We start from the raw sequence: 21,483 nt of genomic DNA on the forward strand, positions 1-21,483 counted from the left end.
AAAACAAAAACATATTTTTTTAATTTTATTATTTGCGCTTTCTGTCTTGTGTGTGCTTCATAGTTCTGGCAATGAGTTGCTATTTTTGTGTGTTGACACACAGTTGTGGATCGATTGCAAATAAGCTGAGAAAGCTCCAGGTGACTGCGGGGTGACAGGGCCGTAAACGCAACGCATTCCCGGGGGTGTCCGGTTCGTGCGTAAAAGCGCATTTTTGGGCACTTTTTTCCTCCTCGCAGTCAGTTTTTTTGTAAGGACTGCAAACACTAATCCTAAGAACTGCTTTTATATAGATTTTTTTTTTTAAATCTTAAACGTGTCAGATTGAACATTGCGGCCCTGGCGCGTTCAGAAGAGCTGGTTGCGGACAGTAGTCCCTCCTGCTGCTTCACCTCAGTTTATAGCCGCAGCCCAACTTGTTCCTCTGTTAATATTTGATGCCACAGCAGCGGTAGTATAGTCATGACTCGCGCGCGCAGCTCTGGATCACGTTCACCCGCATGGAAACGCAATCTGTAGGACTCTGGAGTGGGGGTGAAAAGAAATGGGAAACCTGGTTGTAGGAGCGCGTGTTTAATTATTTGCGCAGATGTTTTTGAGGGTACTAATCAGGAGGATTAGTTTGGGACTAGATCATGGAGCTCTGGAGCGTTGAAGGTCTTGGATTAATTTGTGTGAATTAGAGGCACGTGTGCATTCAGTAATGAATAGAGGTGTGTGTGTATCTCTTGAGTGTGTGTTTGTGTGTGGACAGAGCCGTTAAGGCCCTTGTGTACTCAGGCTACAAAGGGTGTGTCACAGGCAGGAAGAAGTCCCCTAAACTTCCCAACATGTTTTCTGCTCCAAAAAACTTGACAAACACACCTTTTTAATTCACCTTTTGCAACATTTTACATGTTGAATCAAATAAATATTTATCATCTGCCACCTTTCATGCAAGAGTTTTAGACTAAAATATTGAGAAATGACAATGAAATGTTGAAAATGCAAGAGCTCAAATYAAGAGATGTTAAGCAACTTGTTAGCTTTCAGACTGTTGTGGGTATCTCTCAGCTACTACCATGCCAAATTTTAGCTCAGTGTTAGTGTAATTGACTGAGTTATAGCCTTTTTTTGTGTTTGCTAAAGTCTAATAGCTGTGGTGGCCATCGTGATTCAGACAGACTCCAAAAGTTAATCCTTTGTAGGCGTACATGTAATGATTAATTTTTGAGAGTTTTATTATAATCTGTCCAGTGAGTCATGAGAAGTTTTGCTAACAGACAGACAAGGGTGACTCGGGCAAAGTTTTTAAGACCTCGCAGTCTGTTAGCATGTGAGCTCACTTTCAGCTACTATCGCACTGAATTTTAGCTTAAAATGAGGAAAAACTACAGAATTAGAACCACTGATATGTTTGATTAGCTGTGTCGGCCGTCTTGAATTAGATTGCCTCCAAAAGGTAATCAGATGTACATCCGACGAGTTTCATTAAAGTTCATCCAATGGATTACGAGATTTTTTTGCTAAAAAGACAGACGAATGAAAAATAACCACACAAACAGATTATCGCCCACCACTAAAAGTGTGGGGGCGGTGATAAAAAGCTAACAAACACACCTTCATTCAGGCACGGAGGAAACAATAACTGCTTTCTGATCTACATTTACAACGCTTTTACAGCTGTGTAATGTGCGTATTCTATGTCAGGGGAGCTCGTTGGGTCAGACAGAAATCAGAACTGGGTCGCCTGAATCATCTGAAAAGGGTTGAGTGAAATGTTAGAAGTTAATGAGCCTGAACTGTCCGAGCTCGCTGTCATTCTATATGTATAATGAGCCTAACGGGGCCCATAATGAGCAGATATGCTGTAAGTTGGAGGTAAAGGCCTCGGTTTGACGCTGGTGTTTATGTGCTGTCACTCTTCGGCGCGAGGCTGCGTCCTCGTCGGAACAAAGAGGCAACAGTTTGCCGTTTTGCTCTGCAGCGTTTGAATACTGAAACGAACTGGCGAGCGGGTTTTGCTCGCCCCGAACGTGTGTCTGTCTCACTGCCTCGGGGCAGGAACGTTGCTCCGAGTTAGCCTGTAAATTCCTGTCTAAGTGATCTCCGCAGAGAGCAATGAACGGAATTCCTGCAAACGTGTCACTTGCCGCCCCGCTACAGCTTGAGCGCTTTATCTGTGCATCGGGGTYGGCTCCGAATTCCTGATGGTCTCGCTGTCAAAGAGTCAGGCGCAGACAAATATTTGCGCAGGTTTCGCTGTGCGCGCAGCAAACCGCCGACCTCTTTGTCGGGGATGAGGCCTAATTGCGCAACTGGCCCCGCGTGTTTGTGTGCACCGGGCGATATTTCAGGTGGCGAGGCGGCGCGGCAGGTGGAGGAAGAAGGAGTGGATTTGGCAAGGCCGCAAAAGTGAGACAAGGAGAAAGAGAAGAGCAGATAGGGACGAGGTAATCCCTTAGGTAATCTGAATCCCCGCTCCAACGTTGGTAGCATCGGTAGATCAGATGACCTATCAAAGATCAGAACTTCCATTGTGCGTCGCAGCTCGTCTCTCAGTCTGACTCACGTCACCGTCCCTCCCTCACTGCAGCTCCGGCGTCGACAGCTGAAACGAAAAGCCTCGCACAGACGCGAGGAGATCTTTGGTTTCATTTTCCACCGCGTATTCCCATAACCGTCAAACATCAGGCTGTTTCTCCCAGCAACGGTTCAATCTATCCGATTGAATCTAATCGGTGTGTTCCCTGTGTGTTTTCACTTCTCCTTTCCCCAGAGAGACATAAAGGAGTCATGGAAACGGCCATTCAGACAGTGGTGAAGGTCTTCCTCAAGTCGGCCAAAGGAAAAGAGTCTGCAGGAAAGAAAGAATTCCAAAACCTCGTCTCTTCCCAGCTCGGCAACATCCTTTCGGTTAGAATCATTTTCACTGAACTTCTGTGGTTGAGAAAAGAAACAAGCTCTGTGCAAAAGTCTCAGTCAGACAATCAACAGTTCTTTGGGATTTCTGAGGATCTTTATAAAGTTTTTCTTTGGAGTTTGGCTGCTTTTCACTTGCTTTGAGTCCAGTATTTTCAAAGAAATTTTTATATTATAAGGGGGGGTTGGTGGTTAAGCCACTCGATTAGTGTACTGAAGTATAAAAAGGTGCTTAAACTCACAGCAAAAGTGTCAACACAAAACATACAACTTAACTTAATCACCAGCAGATTTGTCACAAAAACACAACTGGTTCCAGATGATTTACGTACATTAGTATTTATACCCAAAGAGCTATTAGCTGAAAATTGGACACACAGTAAATGATTGACTGAAAGATGGTAAATCTCTCAGGTTCTGTTTCAGATCTTTGCTGGATTGTTTTTTATTTCTCTCTCTCTAATATATGACTTGTACATGGACTGGACTGAGCAAGAAATACATGAAAAAGCGGCCAAAGTCAAACAAAAATGACCACTTTAAAAGATAACAAGAAATTGTGGCTGGTTGGAAGCCTGTTAAAAAGGCTAGAGGGAGCGCTGTATGACTTTGCTCAAGAAGCTGAAACCAGGTTACTTAAGCTAATAGGCCTAATGCTATCTAAAGGTTAAAGAGTATCTTAAAACATTAGCTAAAAGCTAAACATAGCAAAACACTAGCTAAATACTAATAGCTGCCAAAGTTGAGCTACACGTAAAAGTTGCAGAAACAAAGCTAAAAGCTACAGTAGGAAAAGTTTATCTAAAAGCTAAAATTAGAAGAAGCAAAGCGAAAAGCTGCAGTAGTAAAAGTTTATCTAAAAGTAGCTGAAGCAAAGCTAAAAGCTACATGTAGTAAAAGTTGATCTGAAAGCTATAAGTAGTAAAAGTTGATCTAAAAGCTAAAAGTAGCAGAAGTAAAGCTAAAAGTAGCAGAAGTAAAGCTAAAAGTAGCAGAAGTAAAGCTAAAAGCTACATGTAGTAAAAGTTGATCTAAAAGCTATAAGTAGTAAAAGTTGATCTAAAAGTAGCAGACGTAAAGCTAAAAGTAGCAGACGTAAAGCTAAAAGTAGCAGACGTAAAGCTAAAAGTAGCAGACGTAAAGCTAAAAGTAGCAGAAGCAAAGCTAAAAGCTACAAGTATCATAAAAAAGCAAACTTGTACTTTGAAGCAGATTTTATAAAGAACAATGTTTTTAATGGAAATAAAGAGATCTCAGTACATTTCTATGGGGAAAATCTTTGTAAATAAAGTTGAAAATCTTCATGTTAATAAAACTTTTTGTTGTTCTCAGGGTGCAGACAGCAAGGATGCAGTCAACGACATGTGTCAGGGACTAGATTACAATTCAGATGGCAGGGTCGACTTTGAAGAATACATGAAGCTCGTCGGCTACCTGGCGTGTTCGCTCAGCGAGCAGCGTGTCCTGAGCGCAGAGGAGCCGGCGCAGAACGCAGCGACCGGACAGGTCGCGCAAACTGCCCCCAACAACACAGAGGAGCAGCCCAAGGAAAACGCAGAGCCGAAGGACGAGGCGAAGCCCGAAGACGCCAAGGAAGAGGCGAACGCGGACGCAAAGGCGGAGGTGAAGGTGGAGGCCAAGGCAGAGGGGGAGAAGAAACCAGAGGCAGCTAAGGAAGAAGCAGCAGCAGCGACGGCTTTGGCGGCATCAGCCGACGTGAAGGTGGCCGAAAAGGAACCAGAGAAGGTGGAAGAGACGGTAAAGGTGGAGGAAGTGGCAGAGAAGTCGCCCACCGCCGTTGAAGGAGAGAAGACAGAGGAGGCCACATCGTAGGGGACGATCCATCCCTTTACAAACACACACTACACAACATACGAATAATGCCAAAACAAGTTGGAAAACCACTATTTTTATATATAATAAAATACAAATATATGTTAAAAGTTTTACATCAGCTATTAAAAAACACTATTCTTTTTATATATAATTATATAAATGACAGTAGCTYTGTGCTGCCAATTACCACTATGTTAATATGTACAGCATGTGCATCCCATTACTTAGCACATTTACCTCATTCTGATGAATTAGCATGCACTTGTACGCTATATTGTACATGCAGCTGTGAAAGCTTCCCTGTAAACTAGGATATCCCTGGAAACTTGACTGAAGTATCTTAACACACCACTACATTCCCATGCTTTTTATTTTTATTTTGTTGTGTATGTTTGTGGAGAGAGGGCTTTTTTTCTGATTCTGTCCATTGAGATAGTGATATTTCTGTTTTCATTCAAACTGAAATTGTCCTATTTTTTTTAACTGGGAGCACTTAGGTSTTTTTTTTTTACACTCCTGACCAACTTAGCACAATTWAAAAAAAAAGATTTGCTAAAGTTTCATCTCACCTAATTATCTCTCTGCCCATACCTGTGAGCTGTCCTGCTTTTATCCTTCTTTTTCAGCTCTAGCTTTACTCTCACTCAGCCACGAGTTACAAACTGGAACATYAGGCGTGACCTTTGGCTAAATAATTAAGACACAAGGATGGAATCTACACTTTAAAGGAGCATAAGTTTAAAAAAATAGGGAGCACAAAATAGTCCCAGTTAAAAGGGCTCGGGGACTAAGAGCAGGTGTCTGTGTAACCTAATCCACCTCAGTAAAGAAAAACARCTTTATACTACGCCGTGAATTACAAAGAGGTAGTAATTTTTCTGCAATAAAGAGCGGTTAAATGGTGCTAAAACGTATTGTGTGTTTTTGGTAAATCGATTACAGTTGTTTGCAGGTTTTAGTCTCAGCTTTTTGGGGCTTTTTTTTATTTTCTTTAGCCGGCCACACCCTTGAACGCCCTGTTTGACCTGCAACGAGATCCGCCAGCATTAAGCATTGGGAAATGACTGGATTAGGYATTTCATGAGTAACACACCCTGAGACACAAACAATTGCATGAAAGTAATCCTGGACTCCAGTGATCTTGCTCCTCGGGGCGATGCGGTGATGTTGCCGTCAGAAGCTGCTCTTTTGTTAAGCGGGCAACAACGGTGGCCTTTTCATACCGCATTCTCCATTATTTGCTTAATGTGCTGTTYTATTCTTATTATGACCACTACTTGTATCAAAAATTTACCTAAAAGTTATCTTTTTCAATGCAATTTTCAATTCTAATGAGTGATTATTTTCTGCATACGTCAATAAAGCAAAATAAAAAAAATACACTACCAAACTGTTGCACCTTTCAGCAAATAAAACCCGTAAAGACGGATCACGGGATCACCCTGCCTCACCGAGACACTCCCATTGTAAATCCTCTCATTTACAACTGCAAGCTCAACTGTTAAAAACGCTTCCTGCATTCACTTTTACTAACACACTTCCTGGGAAATCTGGGCATTCAGACTGTATRATCATGTTTTGTTTTTGTTTTTTTCCTCATGAGCTTTGGTACTTCCTGTGAACAACCCTTGAACCATCTGCTTCTTGTTCAGGTGGGACTATAAGGTACATCAGGGGTGGTTCAAGCGAAATTCTCTGAACTGATGTGTTAAAATAATTAAACTTGCACTACCAGTGAACTCCTATTAAATGTGAGCAGACTTGAATATCATCTGGAAAATGTCACAAACTTYGTTCGTTTTGAGCTTTTTGTTTTAAGACCAGCATGACTTATTTCATATTTAGCCGTTTTTCTAATTCCTGTTCTGTGGCGTAAAATCCACCCCATTTAGATTTTGATAACAACCGCGTACAGTAGATTTTTAACAAGTGTCCCAATGCCAACCACAAAAAAAAAACGTCTCTCATTCTGACATGCAGCAGATTAGGATTATAATACAGTTAATAATTCACCAAAAAATGTTTGTGTTATGGGATCATTCCCTGGATTTTGTGCAGACTTCCATTTGTTTATTTCCTGCAAAATACTGGAAACTGTTCAGCAGCTGGACTCTGTCCATTTTAACTTTGCTGTGCTAATATTATGTAACGCTGTATTATTTGTGCCTAATCTATGTAATGGCTGATATAGAATAAAACTGTGACAATATGTTTTTATTGTGTGGCTCGCTCTGTTAACAATCTAAAGCTGCAGTCAGAGGTTTACATACATTTTTTTTTTTTGGACAATGAATGCTGCTTCAGTGATTTTTATAAACAAAATGAGGGCACAAAGTCACAAATATGTGCCTACACATCCACTCATTTTTGGTTAAACGGCTCTCAGTAAGGTGCATCTTATCCACACTTTGACGGAGCTTATTTGTTGTAAAAGAGTTGATTTTCCGACATAAACCCAGCTTTTAAGCAAAGTCCATGGATTTTCAATGTGGTTGAGTTTGGAGCTTCAGTATGATGCTACCTCCACCATGCTCAACAGCTGAGACAATGGTCTGAAAACCTCACCGTGACCTCTCCAAACGTACGTCTTTGTGGTCACAAAGCTCTAACTTTGTCTCATCTAAGCATAAATTTTGTCTCCAGGAGACGTTTGGTTTGTCCATGTGGGCCGATGCAAATTTCCATCGAACTTGAAGGGTCGCATTTGGACCATGTGGGTTCTCTCTTGGACAGGGACGCTGATATTCCATCAGTTATCAGTTCTTGGCAGGCTGGAGCTTTGGTCGTTTCTTGGGTTGTTTCTGACCCRCTTTTACCAATCAATCTATTGAGTACTGTCAAACAAATCCTTCTTATCCAGCTGCAGTAAGTCATCATTAGTAAAGCAAGAAGGCACTCTAAATAACTTATATTAATGTATGTAAACACCTGACTGCAACTTTATACGGTAAAAAAAAGAACAACAGATGGGGATGGAGGGAGGGGAAACCACCTGCAAAGAGAGGAAGAGGAGGCAGTGAGGGGGGTGAGGAATGGGTCCAGGAGGAGGGAGGGAGGGAGAAGGAGCCGGTGATATTTAAACCAGTGGCGAACTCTCTCCCCATCCATCCTTGCCTCGGCTCAGTCCCCTGCTGCTCTTTAAAGACAAAGGAAGCCCTCCATCAGCACTCAGGTAAGACAGAAACACATCTTCACTGGACTTTCTCCTCTGCATCCGATAAACTCGAAGCTTTAGTCCAGGACGGACGATTGACCTTGGAGACTGTTTGTGTCGTCTTGTGGGTTTACTTCCAGTTGCAATGAGAATAAAACAGTAAAGCTCAATTTGTTGACATCATTGTAGAATAAACACCATTAAACTGAAATAATACCTCTATATATCACGTTTCTGCATTTTCAACATGGCTTCTTCATTATAGGCACCATAATCAGTGTTGAGTTACTGACAGAATTTGCATCTCTATGGTTTCCCTATTGTATTGTGCCAGTCACCGAGACAGATGACCCTATAGATTTTCCAGCTTTGGTGTCCACTGGTCTTTGGACCCGATAACCAGTGACTGACAGCTGCTTCTCCTTTTGTAACCATTTATAAATCATGCACAGGGTGACCGACAATCTATCAGTATGATGATTTAAGTTGAAGCAAAGTTCATTTTTTTATTTCTGTGCATCACTTTGAGGTATAAAGTTGAATGTGTGTAATCTGCCTGTGTTAAATTACTTACCCCCCCAGGAGTTTCTGAATGTTAAGTGTTATGTTTCACTTCCGGCGTCCATTTGGACCGATAAGGCTGTCACACGAGTAACTAACGGACATGTTTTACACCGAAACCAGTGACTTGGGCAGCGTTAATCGTTAGACGCCTTACCAATTACATGAGAGATGACCTGTTGTGTCGGCAGATTCGCACTCAGATTGCGCGCTGTTGACTGTGACTTATCTGTGTCTGTGTGTGTGCACAGTCTCCCCACGAGGCCAGGCACAAGACGCACCCAAGATGCCGGACACAATGTGTGTAAGACCGTTCGAAAAGCTCCTTCCAACGCTATCCTCCACCTTTCCATTGAAAGCTGACCTCACTGGGTCAGCTTTAGCATTTAAATAAAAATAAATATAAAAAAAMCTCCCTTATTTGCTTCCTTTCTGACTTTATCTCAGAGGTGGCTTCACCCTTGATTTGCTATGCGGCCCCACGCATACGACAAGGGCTGGAGCGGGCATTTTCCCGCAGATTCTAACCTGTTGACCCCTTTTTCCTTCCAGCATGTCCAAGGAGCCCTCTTCCAACCTGGAGAGCGCCATGCAGATGCTCATCAAAACCTTCCACAAGTACTCAGGAAAGGAAGGTGACAAGTACACTCTGAGCAGGGGCGAACTCAAGGAGCTGCTAATAGAGGAGCTGGGCAGTTACCTCGGGGTAAGAGCGGCTTTTGCCAACAGATAAACATGTGCGCTCAGATAAATGCAGTGCTTCACACAAAGCGCAGGTATGCGTTGAAATGCGAGTTGGAACAAGCTGGCGCAGCTTCGAATGCCCTCAGACACGCATAAACCAAACAAAGAATAAGAGGGGAGATTCTGAACTCTCCTTTCCCCCCCTGACAGAACTCCAAAGACAACGAAGCGGTAGAAAAGGTGATGAACGACCTGGACGCCAACAACGACGGCGAGGTGGACTTCACAGAGTTCATCATCCTGATGGGGGCCCTCACGGTCGCCTGCAACGACTTCTTCCTGGAGTACAAAACGGACGACAAGAAAGAAGGCGAGTCGGCACAGAAGTAGGGTCGAAACTGAGCGACGGGGAAACAGGAGGAGAGGAGAAGGAGGGGAACGAACTCTAAAATCTGGTGGCTTCTATTTTTTCTCTCTCTCACTCCTTTTTAGTGCAGTTTCTAAACACTGCAAATACAAACGGGCAAAGATGTCAAACAGCTAGTTTCTGGGTGCACAAAACACGTGGAATTCACTGAGAGGACTGTTATTCATACCAAAGCTAATCCGGATCAAGTTCCACYGAGCCACTTCACACATACAACAGGGTCCATTTCAACACAGATCAACTCAAATGTCTGTTTTTTTTTTCCTAGCTTTAAGACACTGGAAAAAAAATGGAGTTCTTCAGAAATGAATGTCTGAGTGCTTCTTGCACATGAATAATTTGTGAACATATATACAGTTTCAGATCATCATAAATATTGTATGTAGTCAGTGTTAAAAAATAGGAGATCTTGCACCTATTTTGTAATCTTTTTTTTTTCAGAAATAACCAATGTTTAAACATATTAAACGTCACATTTAACCAACAACTACTGGCTGTTTATTTGGTTTTCAGGTGTAAATAAATGTGTGTATAAACTTGTGACAMCCATTTGAATAATATCGTAATATATGAAGTGAAATGTACACCAGCAGAGCATTTCTAATCTATTTAAACAGGTGTTATCTATAATATTGTAATCATGAGCTAACAATACATTTTCCACTTTTTAATGAGTTTTAAGTGGTTGTAAAATGTAAATAATCTACATACCAGAATTACAAAACTCCGTAATACTATTAAATTAGTTCACCTTTATTTTTGTCAGTTTTGTCCTTTCATCTATCAATCAAGTGGTGCTATGGCACCCTCTGCACCCCTATTTCTTGCAACCCCATGGGCAAAACACTGTAACCTGAACTGTTTGGATGCTGTTGGGACACAAATAAAGAGCAGAAGCAAATGATTTGTGTTTCACTGGACTGGTAAAAGGACATCAATTTAATAGTTTGTTTTTATTTTGTTTTAAATATAAACTCAATCTTAATTTTATGCAAGCTGTGCGTTCAAGAAAAGTTGAGGTGACCCATTTTTTAAAAAAATCTTGCTGAAGAAAAAAATGCTGGGGCTACGACTCATTAAATGTTTATTTCCCTCCCATCAACTTTAAACATTCTACACTAAAAAAAACATATGTAGTGGATTTAAATAAAAAAAATACATAGGTCAACTGCTTCCAGTCAACTAAATCAAGTTAAGGAAACATGTTTACTTTACAATGACTTCCATTTACTTAAAGTCAATGTAAAGTGATTGTGCCACCTTAACCCAATTCAGCTGAGAGGAAACAGTTGACATATTTTATTTATTAAATCCATTATATCAGTTTTTTTAGTGTATGTGGGAAAACAGGTCAATGGCATATAATCTATATTTAAAAGTTAAATCATGCTGAAAGTTTGGGAATATGGTGCACATTATTCTCAAATATTCAGAAAATATAAAAATAATAAAACAATAGGTTTGTCCAAAACAAGGTTTTGAATGTGTGACTTTCAGATGAGACACAATTCTCAAGTAAAACCTCTGAAACATAAAAAAATAATTTCTTTGCTTAAAACTAAAATGTGTAAAACAATAAAAGAAATAAGTTTTATAAACAAAAGCGAAACCGTATAACTTCAGAAACACTGCTAACTTTTGTAAATCATAGACATCTATGATGATATTTTATTAACGTGTGTAACTGCTGAAAAAAGGAATTATTACTCAATATTATGGAGGTTCATTGCAGCCGCCATTCTGCCATTCAGGGAAGACTTTGCTCATTTCAGCAACAATCGACACATAATACTAAACGTACATGACCAACCTGGTCTGCTGGAAATCTAGACCACTAAAAATAGGCTCATAATAAAACAAAAAGCACTGTCGACCAGCAGAAATTAAAACAATTAAAAATAAACACTTATTACTTGTTAGTCTCCTCAGTAGGATTATCATGGCACTAAAACTACAAAACTTGACACTGGATGCAGTTTTTGAGGGAAAAAAAGGACTCGCAATTAATGACCAGCAAAGCAGCTCTGAGATATCAGAATATTTCTGCCAGAATAAGCACGTTGTACAAAAATCACAAGGGTGTAAAAGTTAATAAAATAGTGTTTCCATGAACAGCCATGAACATTTCTGAGGCGGGAGTTGCTTTGTTATTTTGGTAATTAAACAAAGGACGAAGAAATCGACCTGAACAGTAACAACACGGTTTCACGTGGTTTGAACTCGTTGGTTTCTTGTTTTCAGAACATCGATAGACATTCACCCTCCAAGCAAAGTTTCTCTGAGCCGCTGTGACTTACCAAAACACTGGTATYGTGTTTAAAATTTTAGTTTCAGCTGGATTTTTCAGGCCACAGCAGCTTTAAGGCAGCATCAGTTCACTTTGTGCTTAGCCTCACACTTAAACACTTCTCAGAAAATTGTATTCCTCTCAACGGAGGCCATTTGAAAAGCTATCTAAACAGGTAAGATATTTATTACTTGAACAATCCCTTCAACTCCGAAACAGAAGACATGCAACACCGTGATAAATATGTATCGGACGTGCACTTCCTGTTTACATAGTTTTGCTATTCTGCTTTTTGAAACGACACACCAACCTTTGAGGGAACTGCATGGTTCATGTGGTGGACTTTAGAACTGTTGCACCTGGATGTACAGTGTTAAACGAGGAGAATGTCAGGAAACGGTGTGTGTGTTTGTGTGTAAGCATGTCTGTCATTATGTGTGTATGTGTGTGTGTGTATGTGTGTCTCTTTGTGTTGGGGATTCCCACAGAGAAAACAGCTCCAGCTCACACATCACATCCTGCCAACAATATCCTGCAAGTCTTGTTCCACTAGTTGTAAGCTGACCCAGATGTTTGACTCGAATCTGCCTGGAAAACGTCTTCAAAAGAGGAAGACGGAGGAGGGAARGAGAAAAGGAAGGAGAGACGGGGGTGGCGTGATGTATGAAGAAAAGGACAGCGAAAACTGGGAGTGGATCCAAATTTTTCAAGCGCATTGCTCAAGTGCGGAACTTGGAGAGCTGGGGTTAAAATCACAGAGGAATGCTTGAGTTGCTGTGAAAGAAAGCAGCCCTTTTTTTTCTCCTTTTTGTTGCATTTGTAGGTTAWCACACCCTCTCCCACCTCATCTTTTTTCTTAAATTTGATAAAAGATCAAAAGCGAAGCTCAGAAACAATCAATCAACCCAGAGAGAATGGTTTCCTTTTTTTTATCTGGATGGTTTTAACTCATTCAGGTCAGCCAGTGTCCGTGGGCGTGGCTTTCATTCCTCGTCCATCTGTGCTCTCCAAAGGTGTCCTTTGATAAATTTGTTTGAATGTTTGAGTTTGGCACGACCTGCTGACAAGTTCCCGTTTCAAACCGGTTAACCCTGCCATGACCTGAAGAGAAACAAACAAAGCTTCACGGCCTCGATAACAGGATTTTTAAAGGCCGAAAAAGAGTTTACACGTTTGGAACGAAAAAGGGAAAAATTGTTGTAAACTTAGAGAAACTAGCTTTAACACCAAAGAAGAATTTGTGTTTCAAAACTCCTTTTGGGGGGGCTTTAAAAGTCACAACACTCTGTGTCCCATATGTCAAACACAATCAATCTGCTCAGCATCTGCACCACATATGACCTCAGAATAAATGCTCTGATTTTTCACTTGAAAAACAACACAGTTCACTTCCAGAGTAATAAAATCATGAACACTTTTATTAAGGGATATGACATGATTTACCAATAATGATAGCCTACAACAGTATAACATATTGCTGTTTTAATGTTATGTTATAGATACCCATTTCCCAAGTCAGCCTCTGTAAATATTGTTTCATAAATGCATTTATTGGAAAAATCCTTGTTTTAGTCCGTTGAGTCTTCCTCGCTTTCAGTTAATCCCACTCTGAGAAATACAGCACCAGGATATGGCGCTGCACAGAAACTCCCTGTGTGAAGCTCTAACACCTTACAGTCTAAAATAATTTCAACTGGTACTGTAAAAAACTTTACCTCAGGTGTAGGAGTTAAAGTATCAAAATTTGAAGATTTGTAAACAAATTATTCTCTGCAAAAAATGGTATTTGTTTTGACGCAACCAACATTGGAGCATTTTTGGAAATCCAGTGCATCAGTTTGTTTCCATGTCCACTCTGCTGCAACGTACCTCTGTCGGCTAAGGTCTGCCAGCCCCTAAACCCAGATTTTTGTCACTGTGTGTGTTGCAGTGTACGCCTCTTGTATCTGAATTGGTGGCACCAAAAATACAAAAAGATTGAGAGTTAAAGGACCAGGACATGTCTACTTCCTGGTGAGAAATCTGTCAAGACATTAGCCACTGGAAGAGCCATGCAGAGCAGGTAAGATATTATTGTTTATAACATTTTCCACTGAACCCCACTTTACAAGCGCTGATCCAACACTTGAAGTCACATGTCAAACTCAAGGCCCTCGGGCCAAATCTGGCCCTCATTAACATTTTAWCCGGCCCCAAAGGTTAAACTTTAAACATTAAATAGTTTTATGGTTTCTCTTTTTGTCTCTCGTGCCTTCTCATGACGGCTAAGCCAAGAAAATAAGTTTTTAATTTTTCAATAATTTTTGACTTTGGTGTGTAAAGAACAGAGAATCAATTTTAATTGGGTTTTTCTGTATTCTCTTATTTTTAGTGAGGGTTTTCTTTTTGTTTTACCCCATCTGCTTGATTGTGATTAAATGTATCTCTTGGATATATTAAAAGAAAAAGTTGTTGCTAGCGAGTAAGGCATGAGAAATTAAAGAAAACGGTTTCTAAACGTAATCTTTTTTTTCTTTATTTGGTTAGGAAATGCTCTGTCATTTTTCTTTCTAGAAGAATAAGTTATTTGATATTTCTTTAATAAATATTTCTAATTTTGTCCCCCTTGTTTAACTGAGTTCGACACCCCTGCTTTAAGTGGCGCATCGGCTTGTAAGTGAAGTGTATCAGCTGAGACGAACATCCTCTGTGAGTTATGCTTCTTTCAACACTAACAATGGCCACTGAACATCCTGCGAGCGCGAGCTGACAACACGCCTGACCTCACCGCGGGAGGTCGAACCCAGCAGCAGCAGSAGGAGCCTGAACAGATGGATCGCACACGGCAGGTGATGCCTCTGGGAGGAAAGGAGATGAGGAGCCCAAAAGGCCGGCTGTGTCACTGGCACTGAGCCTGATGCCTCCGATAAGGACGACAGGAACACTTCGGTTACCAAACAGAGCCGGTCAGGTGAAACCAAGATGTCAAGCCGCCGCATCCGTCAGACAGGGAGTCAGCCAGCGATCATGTCAAGCTGTCATGCAAGCCGAAGAGGAGGCAACAATACGACAGCATATGATAGGACAGGATAAAATGATTCATTCAGGTATACGGCAGGTTAGGCTCCGAGTCRAATCTATGGCGAAGAATCCCTTTCCAGGTGTAGCTGGCAACGTGTTGTAGAATTTGAGAAGGCCAGCTGCTTTCATGTTGATGAAATCCATCTTGACAGAAGTCCTCAGGGAGATTCGTTGAATGCAGAAAACAAGTCATGAAGACAAAGATCTACTTCATGAAGAGCCAGTTTTTATGTTAGAATATACATTTCCTCAAGTTCTGTACTTAACCCTCCTGCTGCCCTTGGGTCAAAATGGCCTATGAGGTCTTGTTAGCGATATGTATGTTTAGAAAACTTAACACTGTGTTAAACATTTACTATGTTGCTGCTTTACACAAAATGTTATGGTTATGTTGAAGCAAATAGCACCAGCAGAAGCTGGCTTCAGCACACTCTGATAGGAACAGCAAATTATTTCTACAAATTAATGTGAAACTGGTGATCATGTCGATGTTATTAAAAATAGATTTTGAATTTTCAACTCATTTTTCAATGACAGCATTCAAGCTAAAGGGCCTGGGATTAGCTCCTCAGTCTTGATCCAAAATAAACTCTGTTTCTCAGAACCGAGGCTATTCAAAGAACTCTGTACAACAGGTAAGATATTATTTATTCATAACCTTTCCAAAGAATCCCACTTCATGGCCTTTTGCCTCTGCTGTCATGTAAGACCATATAAGGTCATTTCTGATGACAGTGTTAACCTCAGACAATATAATATAATTCATTTTATCTTTGTAAAAATATATTTTCACTAAATTGAACTAAACAGCTCATTTTTTAAAACGCAGGACAGGCCAGGACAAAAACGATTTGCTGTTCCAAGCAAGTCCAGTCCCAAAAATTTCACAAGATAAGATAAGATAAGATAAGATAAGATAAGATAAGATAAGATAAGATAAGATNGATAAGATAAGATAAGATAAGATAAGATAAGATAAGATAAGATAAGATAAGATAAGATAAGATAAGATAAGATAAGATAAGACTTTATTGATCCCACAGTGGGGAAATTTCCAAAGGTTCATATAAACTATTTTATAAAGCCTGGCAGACAAATATCTTTGCATGTTTATTATAGCAGAACATATTTATAGCAGAAATATCAGGATATTCCTGCTGGAGGTGCCCCAAAAGGGTCACAGCTAGCTACAGCTGCAGATTTTTACAGAAATAACTTGGTGTAAAGGTGTATAAAATAGTTTTCGTACAAACTGTCATAACTTTTTTTTAAAGATTGGAATTGCTTTAAGTTAAATCAATGGTGGTGTTGGACCACTTAACTGTTAAGTTGCTAATCTGCTYAGAAATAATCTGTTTTTCCAAATGAAGGTCATCCAAATAATTATCTATATCTATAATTAATAACCTTTTCACAGAAACTGACTTTGGGAGATTGCTTTATGTAAAAATACTTATTTTGTCCCAAAAACACAAACAACTTAACTTTTTATGTTCACAAACCTGAATACATATAAATGTTTCTGCATAAATTAATATTGTCTGTATTACTTTCTAACAAGAAGTTAAGTCAAATGTAAATTTAAACTGTTCTTGAACATGTTACACAGTTTCTACCAACACTTATGTTCATCCACCTCTGAAACCAGGTCCAAAGCTGGTAAAAGTGGACGTCAATAAACACAGGACATCTGACACAGGTCCACAAACCATGYGGTGCCACAACATTCACGAGACACCTGAACATCATCTGTGGTTTTAAAGTAATGAAGCTGAACCCATGGATCCCTCGCTTTCATRAAATAAAGCACAAACTCCCGGCATCAAAGATGAATAAACCGTGACGCTGTCCTCCTCCAGGAGTCAAGGAGACGATGGCAGACAGTTATCAGCCTCAGATATCACCCAACCAGGGAGGACGGTAAAGGGGATACGTAAGAAAAGAAGGGAAGAAGAGAGGGATGGTGTCAAATGCTCTCTTTTTTTCCCCCTCCTTCACATTAAGCATCCTTGACATGAGTGTAATGATACTACTCTTAGTCCTTTTAGTACCTTTCATCTACAGGAGCTGGAGTGCAGGACGTAAACTGTTTGTCCTCAACATGATCCTTAGGTTAAACTTTATCCCTCAGTCAGGCCGTAATCTATTCATCCTTTACGCCAACGCTTAGAAATATCCTTTGTTTTGCTATTAGAAGTCATAAATTCAAGAGAAACTTGAGAAGTTGCACTTTATGTATAAATGAATCAATGTCGAATGCTAAACGACTCAAAACAGAGTTGTTTAAGTTAAACAAGAAGAACAGCTAAAATAAGCAAAACAGGTTGAAATGAACAATGGCTAAACTAAAAGCAGCAAAACAGAGACTTAGTAAATCAGGAGATAAAATTAACAAAACAGAAGCCATTTTTTTATTTTTGTGTAGCATGAATGTTTTGTTTTTATGTCTACTGTACAACAAATTGCCTCTTGGATAAAATAAAGATTTTTGAAAATGAGAAAATCTGATTCTAAAGCTATTATCATCAATAATCACAATTAGCAAAATTAGCTGAAAGCTAAATGGGGCAGAATATAGCCAAAAGCTCAAAAAAAGCAGAACAGTAGTTAAAAACCCAAAGGAGCTGCTAAAATAAGCAAATTAGGTACTGAAATTAGCAAAAATATACTAAAATGTGTGAATACAAAGCTAAAATTGACAATACAGGTACAAGAGTAGCTAAAAGTTGTGAAACAGTTGCCAAAGCTATCAGCAAAACAGTAACTAAAATGAACAAAATAGCTTAAAGCTAAATAAAGCAAAAAAAACTTGTTAAAATGTAAAATAAGCAGACTAGTACCTCAAACTAATAGGAGCAGATGGGTACTGTAGCTAAAATTAGTGGAAAAAAGTTTAAAAAGCTATAATTAGCACAAGGGTGACTACAATTAAAAAACTTTAGCTAAAAGGAGCAGAAGAATAGTAGCTAAAGGTAGCATTAGACATTAAAAACAAAGCTTGCAGAGGCAGATTTCAAAAGGGACAATGTTTCTGAAGGAATTTAAGTGATTCTTGATGCATTTCTATTGGCTATTTTATTCTAAGTAAAGTTGAGTGTTTTAAAAAGTATAAAAGCTAAACAAACATTTTGATATATAGAATGATTCCAACGAAAGATCAATCAGGAAAAGAGCAGCAGTCCCAGTATTAGGAAACAATTGTGATCATTTCCAAGAATCATTAAGCTCAAAAATGTCCTTTTTTTGTCCATCCAGRTTCTGCAGCACTGATGAGATGCTGAAAAGCTTTGATCTGACTCAAACTACAGGCCTCTGACAGAAAAGGTTTTATTTATTAGGATCACAGAGAACGTCACAGAAGATCTTCAGCATTGAGATTCAGGACATTTTTATTATCATCTGTTTTACGACATTTGAATGATTGCTTTTGTTTGCTTTTTTAATTTTTACAAATAAAGACTTTAAAACGAACAAAAAGTTGTTTTTTCATGGAAGCTTTGACAGAAAGCTTTAAAGTGACAAAAAAATGTCAAACCTTAAGAAAAAACACCATTTCATGGAGGTTTAATGAATAATAAAGAAATAACATGAAAAAGACTGACATTACTTTTACAGAAAAACTTTCAAACTTTTATCTGTTCCTAAAACGATCCGATATAAAACACCCAGTTTCACATGTTTTTTACACAGTCCTCGAGGAAAAACAGGCCTATTTATCTCTAATTAGAGTGGAGCCATTACTCCATCCGTCACATTGCATCAGGGTGAATCACCCTTTTCACAGTGCACAATGACAGAAAGAAAAAGTTCCCTTATTCACAGTAAAAAAAAAAGTTATAGTGGAGGCAGAAAACCAACAGTTTATATTATAATTTTATGCAATGTTTGCACAAAAAAGCTGCTTCTCAGATCTTTAGAAGCAGAAAGATACGCTTGTGTTTCCAGGTTAAAGAAGTTTTTGTATTGGGCGGTGCAGTGCACCAYCACCACCACCAGAGGGCAGAAAGAGCACATTATTTTCCTACTTTGGTAAATTTAACTCTGTATCAAAACCAAAAACTTCCAGCTTTCAGTAGAGTTTAAAAACACAAGTATGAATCCGATCCTAACCCAGTTCACATTTAAATCAAAATAAAAACGCGCTGTCTCTGCTGAGCTTGTTCACATGCAAAACAGCAGCCCAGGTGTTCTGCATCAGCTGCACATCAAAGGAAAGGGAATGAAAAGAAGCAAATGGAAGACGCCAGCCGAAAGCTCCACACACACTTTATAGATCCGATCATCAAAAGACTGAAAAACAAAAAGTCAGTGGATTCGAGGCACGGGGTGCAGCAGGGTCATGTGTTCGGCACCGTTGAAAGGCAGCTGCTGAGTGCAGTAGTGATGCACCACCTGAGGGATGCTGGGAAACACACAGCTGCTCTGGTCCAACGTGAACGTGTTTTCTTTAGTCTGAGCCACAATGATGTGAACGCAGCCCTGACTCGTCCTGAAACACAAAGAAGGAAAATTATTGTGTTTTTTAAATAGATTTACCTTTTGATTAGCAAAACCAACTAATAATTTAAGTTGATGAAGCTAAAACATTTAAAAGAACGCAAAACAAAAGTGGATTCAGGACTTTTCAACAAAAATATTAATAGTTATTTGTTTTTTTTTTCTGTTTGAAATATATTTTCTTTAAAGAAAATTTATTTATGTGGTCCCTTTTTAAACATTTAGTATTTGCATGACCTGCATCACTGAGAAGATCACATTTCACTTTTTTATTTTTTACTAACAAAAAACATGAACCATATCAACACCTTTTCAGCCCAAGAGTTTTTTTTTACACTTTCAGACAACTTTATGTCAAATATCCGATGCAATTTACAATATCAAATAAAAACCTTATTTCCTTTTGGGTTTTTGTTGCAGCTACCATTTTGTTTTTGTAAACAAAAACTGTTAATATCTGCATCTGGTTTAAAGTTTGTCTGTTAATAACTTGCAGCAACCACGCTTTACAATTTTTWAATTCATTTTTAACTGCTTTTTTTCTTTGCTGTTATGTAGTTCTTTTAGTATAGTTGTCACTCTGTAAGTGAAAATAACTGCACATTCAGCTGAGGCTCACTTGAGGGCAATGGAGTACTTGCTGCTGTCCGACTCGCTGTTCCTGACCAGGAAGCTGGCCTCTCTGCAGCTCTGCAGCTGAAGCTCCGCCTCCTGGCGACTCATGCAGCCGTGGTACCAACTGAGGCAGAAAAGTCAGAGTAGAATCTTGTTTTATACAGACAGATTAAGCTTTTATGCTGTTGGTGTGTGCTCCTCCTTTTTTATTTTTTATTTAGTCCAGAATTTAAATGATCAAAAATCTGTACTGACTGTTTTGGTGCATGAAGGAGATCAGAGGTTTACCTTTGCTTCTCCAGAGGCAGGGAGGGGTCAACGCAGGAGTTTTCATTCTCAGAGCTGACGTTTGGAGCAGAAAGAGGCAGAAGAGTCTGAAGAGAGGATCTCAGGATCTTCTGGCCTTTCTGCTTCAGACTCTGAAGCTGCTGCAGCTGAGCTGCTGGATGCTGAAGCTGCCTTGTGATTTTGGAATGAGACGTCTCGTCTTTGACGGGGTTGTCCAATTGTGCTGAGGAAAGTGTAAAGAAACAACTGACTCTCTGCTTGAGAGTGAACTTGGTTTTGAAGTTGTGAGTAAATAAGATAACACGAAGACAGCATTTTGATGTTTCATGCAAGACGTTCCTCAGACAGCCGTTGCTCTGAGTAGCTTATAAAATAAACATGTGAGTGTAGGTCTGGCAGAGTCTCAGCACAATTTTTTWTTYTTTTTTTTTTTTTTTTTTTGGTCTGCAGTACAGCTGATAAAGGAGCAGACAGGAAGTTAAAAGTAAAAACCAGAAAAACAATAGCTGAAAGCTAAAAGTACCAAACTTAAAGTAGCAGAAAGTTATCAAAATGGTAACTAAAAAAAGCAAAACGTGAAAATAACAAAACATTGGTTATGCTAAAATTAGCAAAACAAATGCTATGGTTAAAATGAGCAAAACATTAACTAAAAAAGACAATACAAATTCTAATATTAGCAAAACTTTAGCTAAAACAGGCAATATAAATTATATTAGCAAAGCAGTAGCTAAAAGTGTCCAAACTTTGGCTACAAAGAGGAAGGAGATTGGTAGCTAAATGTAGAAATATATTAGCTAAAAAAGATTAGCTAAGCTAAAATACGCAAAACAGATGCTAAGACTAAAATGAAATAGGCAACACATTTTAGCAAAACAGTATGTAGCAAAAATATAGCAGGGAACAGAATAGTAGCTAAAAGTAAAAAAAACAATAGTTAAAAGTTGCAAAGTACTATAGTTAAAAAGTACCTAAAAGTAGCCTTAAAAAAATAGAGTTTGTACATTGAAGCAGAATATGTAGGGAGCAACGTTTATGAAGAAAATTTAATTTATTTTATTTGGTGAAAATTTTGGTAAATAAAGTTAAACTTTTTGAAAAATATTAAGAAACCATGTCTGAAATGAGCTGAACATACTGATATATGAATAGTTAAAATAGAACAAAATATAT

At 39.1% G+C, this 21,483-nt stretch overlaps 3 protein-coding genes across 5 annotated transcripts in view; 2 read left to right on the top strand and 1 right to left on the bottom strand.

The window, feature by feature from the left end:
- s100u (S100 calcium binding protein U) overlaps window positions 1-6,948 on the top strand; it is a 7,289-nt gene extending 341 nt beyond the window's left edge. The window contains exons 2-3 of the mRNA XM_014009212.1: window positions 2,759-2,895; window positions 4,234-6,948. Coding sequence (XP_013864666.1) covers window positions 2,776-2,895; window positions 4,234-4,734 — 621 coding nt within the window. The 5' untranslated portion in view covers window positions 2,759-2,775 and the 3' untranslated portion in view covers window positions 4,735-6,948. The remainder of the gene's footprint in view (window positions 1-2,758; window positions 2,896-4,233) is intronic.
- An 825-nt stretch (window positions 6,949-7,773) lies between these two features.
- s100s (S100 calcium binding protein S) lies at window positions 7,774-10,103 on the top strand. 3 transcript variants are annotated; one of them, XM_014009213.1, is made up of 4 exons: window positions 7,775-7,909; window positions 8,704-8,752; window positions 9,005-9,158; window positions 9,347-10,103. In XM_014009213.1, exons 2-4 carry the CDS (start codon window positions 8,739-8,741, stop codon window positions 9,524-9,526), a joined length of 348 nt encoding a protein of 115 aa, XP_013864667.1. In that variant the 5' UTR covers window positions 7,775-7,909; window positions 8,704-8,738; the 3' UTR covers window positions 9,527-10,103. The 3 variants fall into 3 exon arrangements, with proteins under 3 accessions (XP_013864668.1, XP_013864667.1, XP_013864669.1); XM_014009214.1 differs by lacking the exon at window positions 8,704-8,752 and having other exon boundaries at window positions 7,774-7,909; XM_014009215.1 differs by lacking the exon at window positions 7,775-7,909 and having other exon boundaries at window positions 7,922-8,756.
- Window positions 10,104-18,220: 8,117 nt separating this feature from the next.
- LOC106518106 (SH2 domain-containing adapter protein E) overlaps window positions 18,221-21,483 on the bottom strand; it is a 7,309-nt gene continuing 4,046 nt past the window's right edge. Inside the window, exons 4-6 of the mRNA XM_014009216.1 lie at window positions 20,311-20,533; window positions 20,027-20,146; window positions 18,221-19,399 (exon numbers count right to left, since the gene is read on the bottom strand). Of these exons, the coding sequence (XP_013864670.1) occupies window positions 19,216-19,399; window positions 20,027-20,146; window positions 20,311-20,533 (527 nt within the window). The 3' untranslated portion in view covers window positions 18,221-19,215. The remainder of the gene's footprint in view (window positions 19,400-20,026; window positions 20,147-20,310; window positions 20,534-21,483) is intronic.

This window comes from Austrofundulus limnaeus, unplaced genomic scaffold (assembly GCF_001266775.1).
Source record: "Austrofundulus limnaeus strain Quisiro unplaced genomic scaffold, Austrofundulus_limnaeus-1.0 Scaffold56, whole genome shotgun sequence".
In the NCBI taxonomy this organism is placed as follows: Eukaryota; Metazoa; Chordata; class Actinopteri; order Cyprinodontiformes; family Rivulidae; genus Austrofundulus; species Austrofundulus limnaeus.

Bases quoted from the DNA above. Each gene is read 5' to 3' on its own strand.
- s100s (XM_014009213.1), top strand. The intron at 9,159-9,346 runs GTAAGAGCGGCT...CCCCCCTGACAG, and splicing joins AGCTGGGCAGTTACCTCGGG to AACTCCAAAGACAACGAAGC.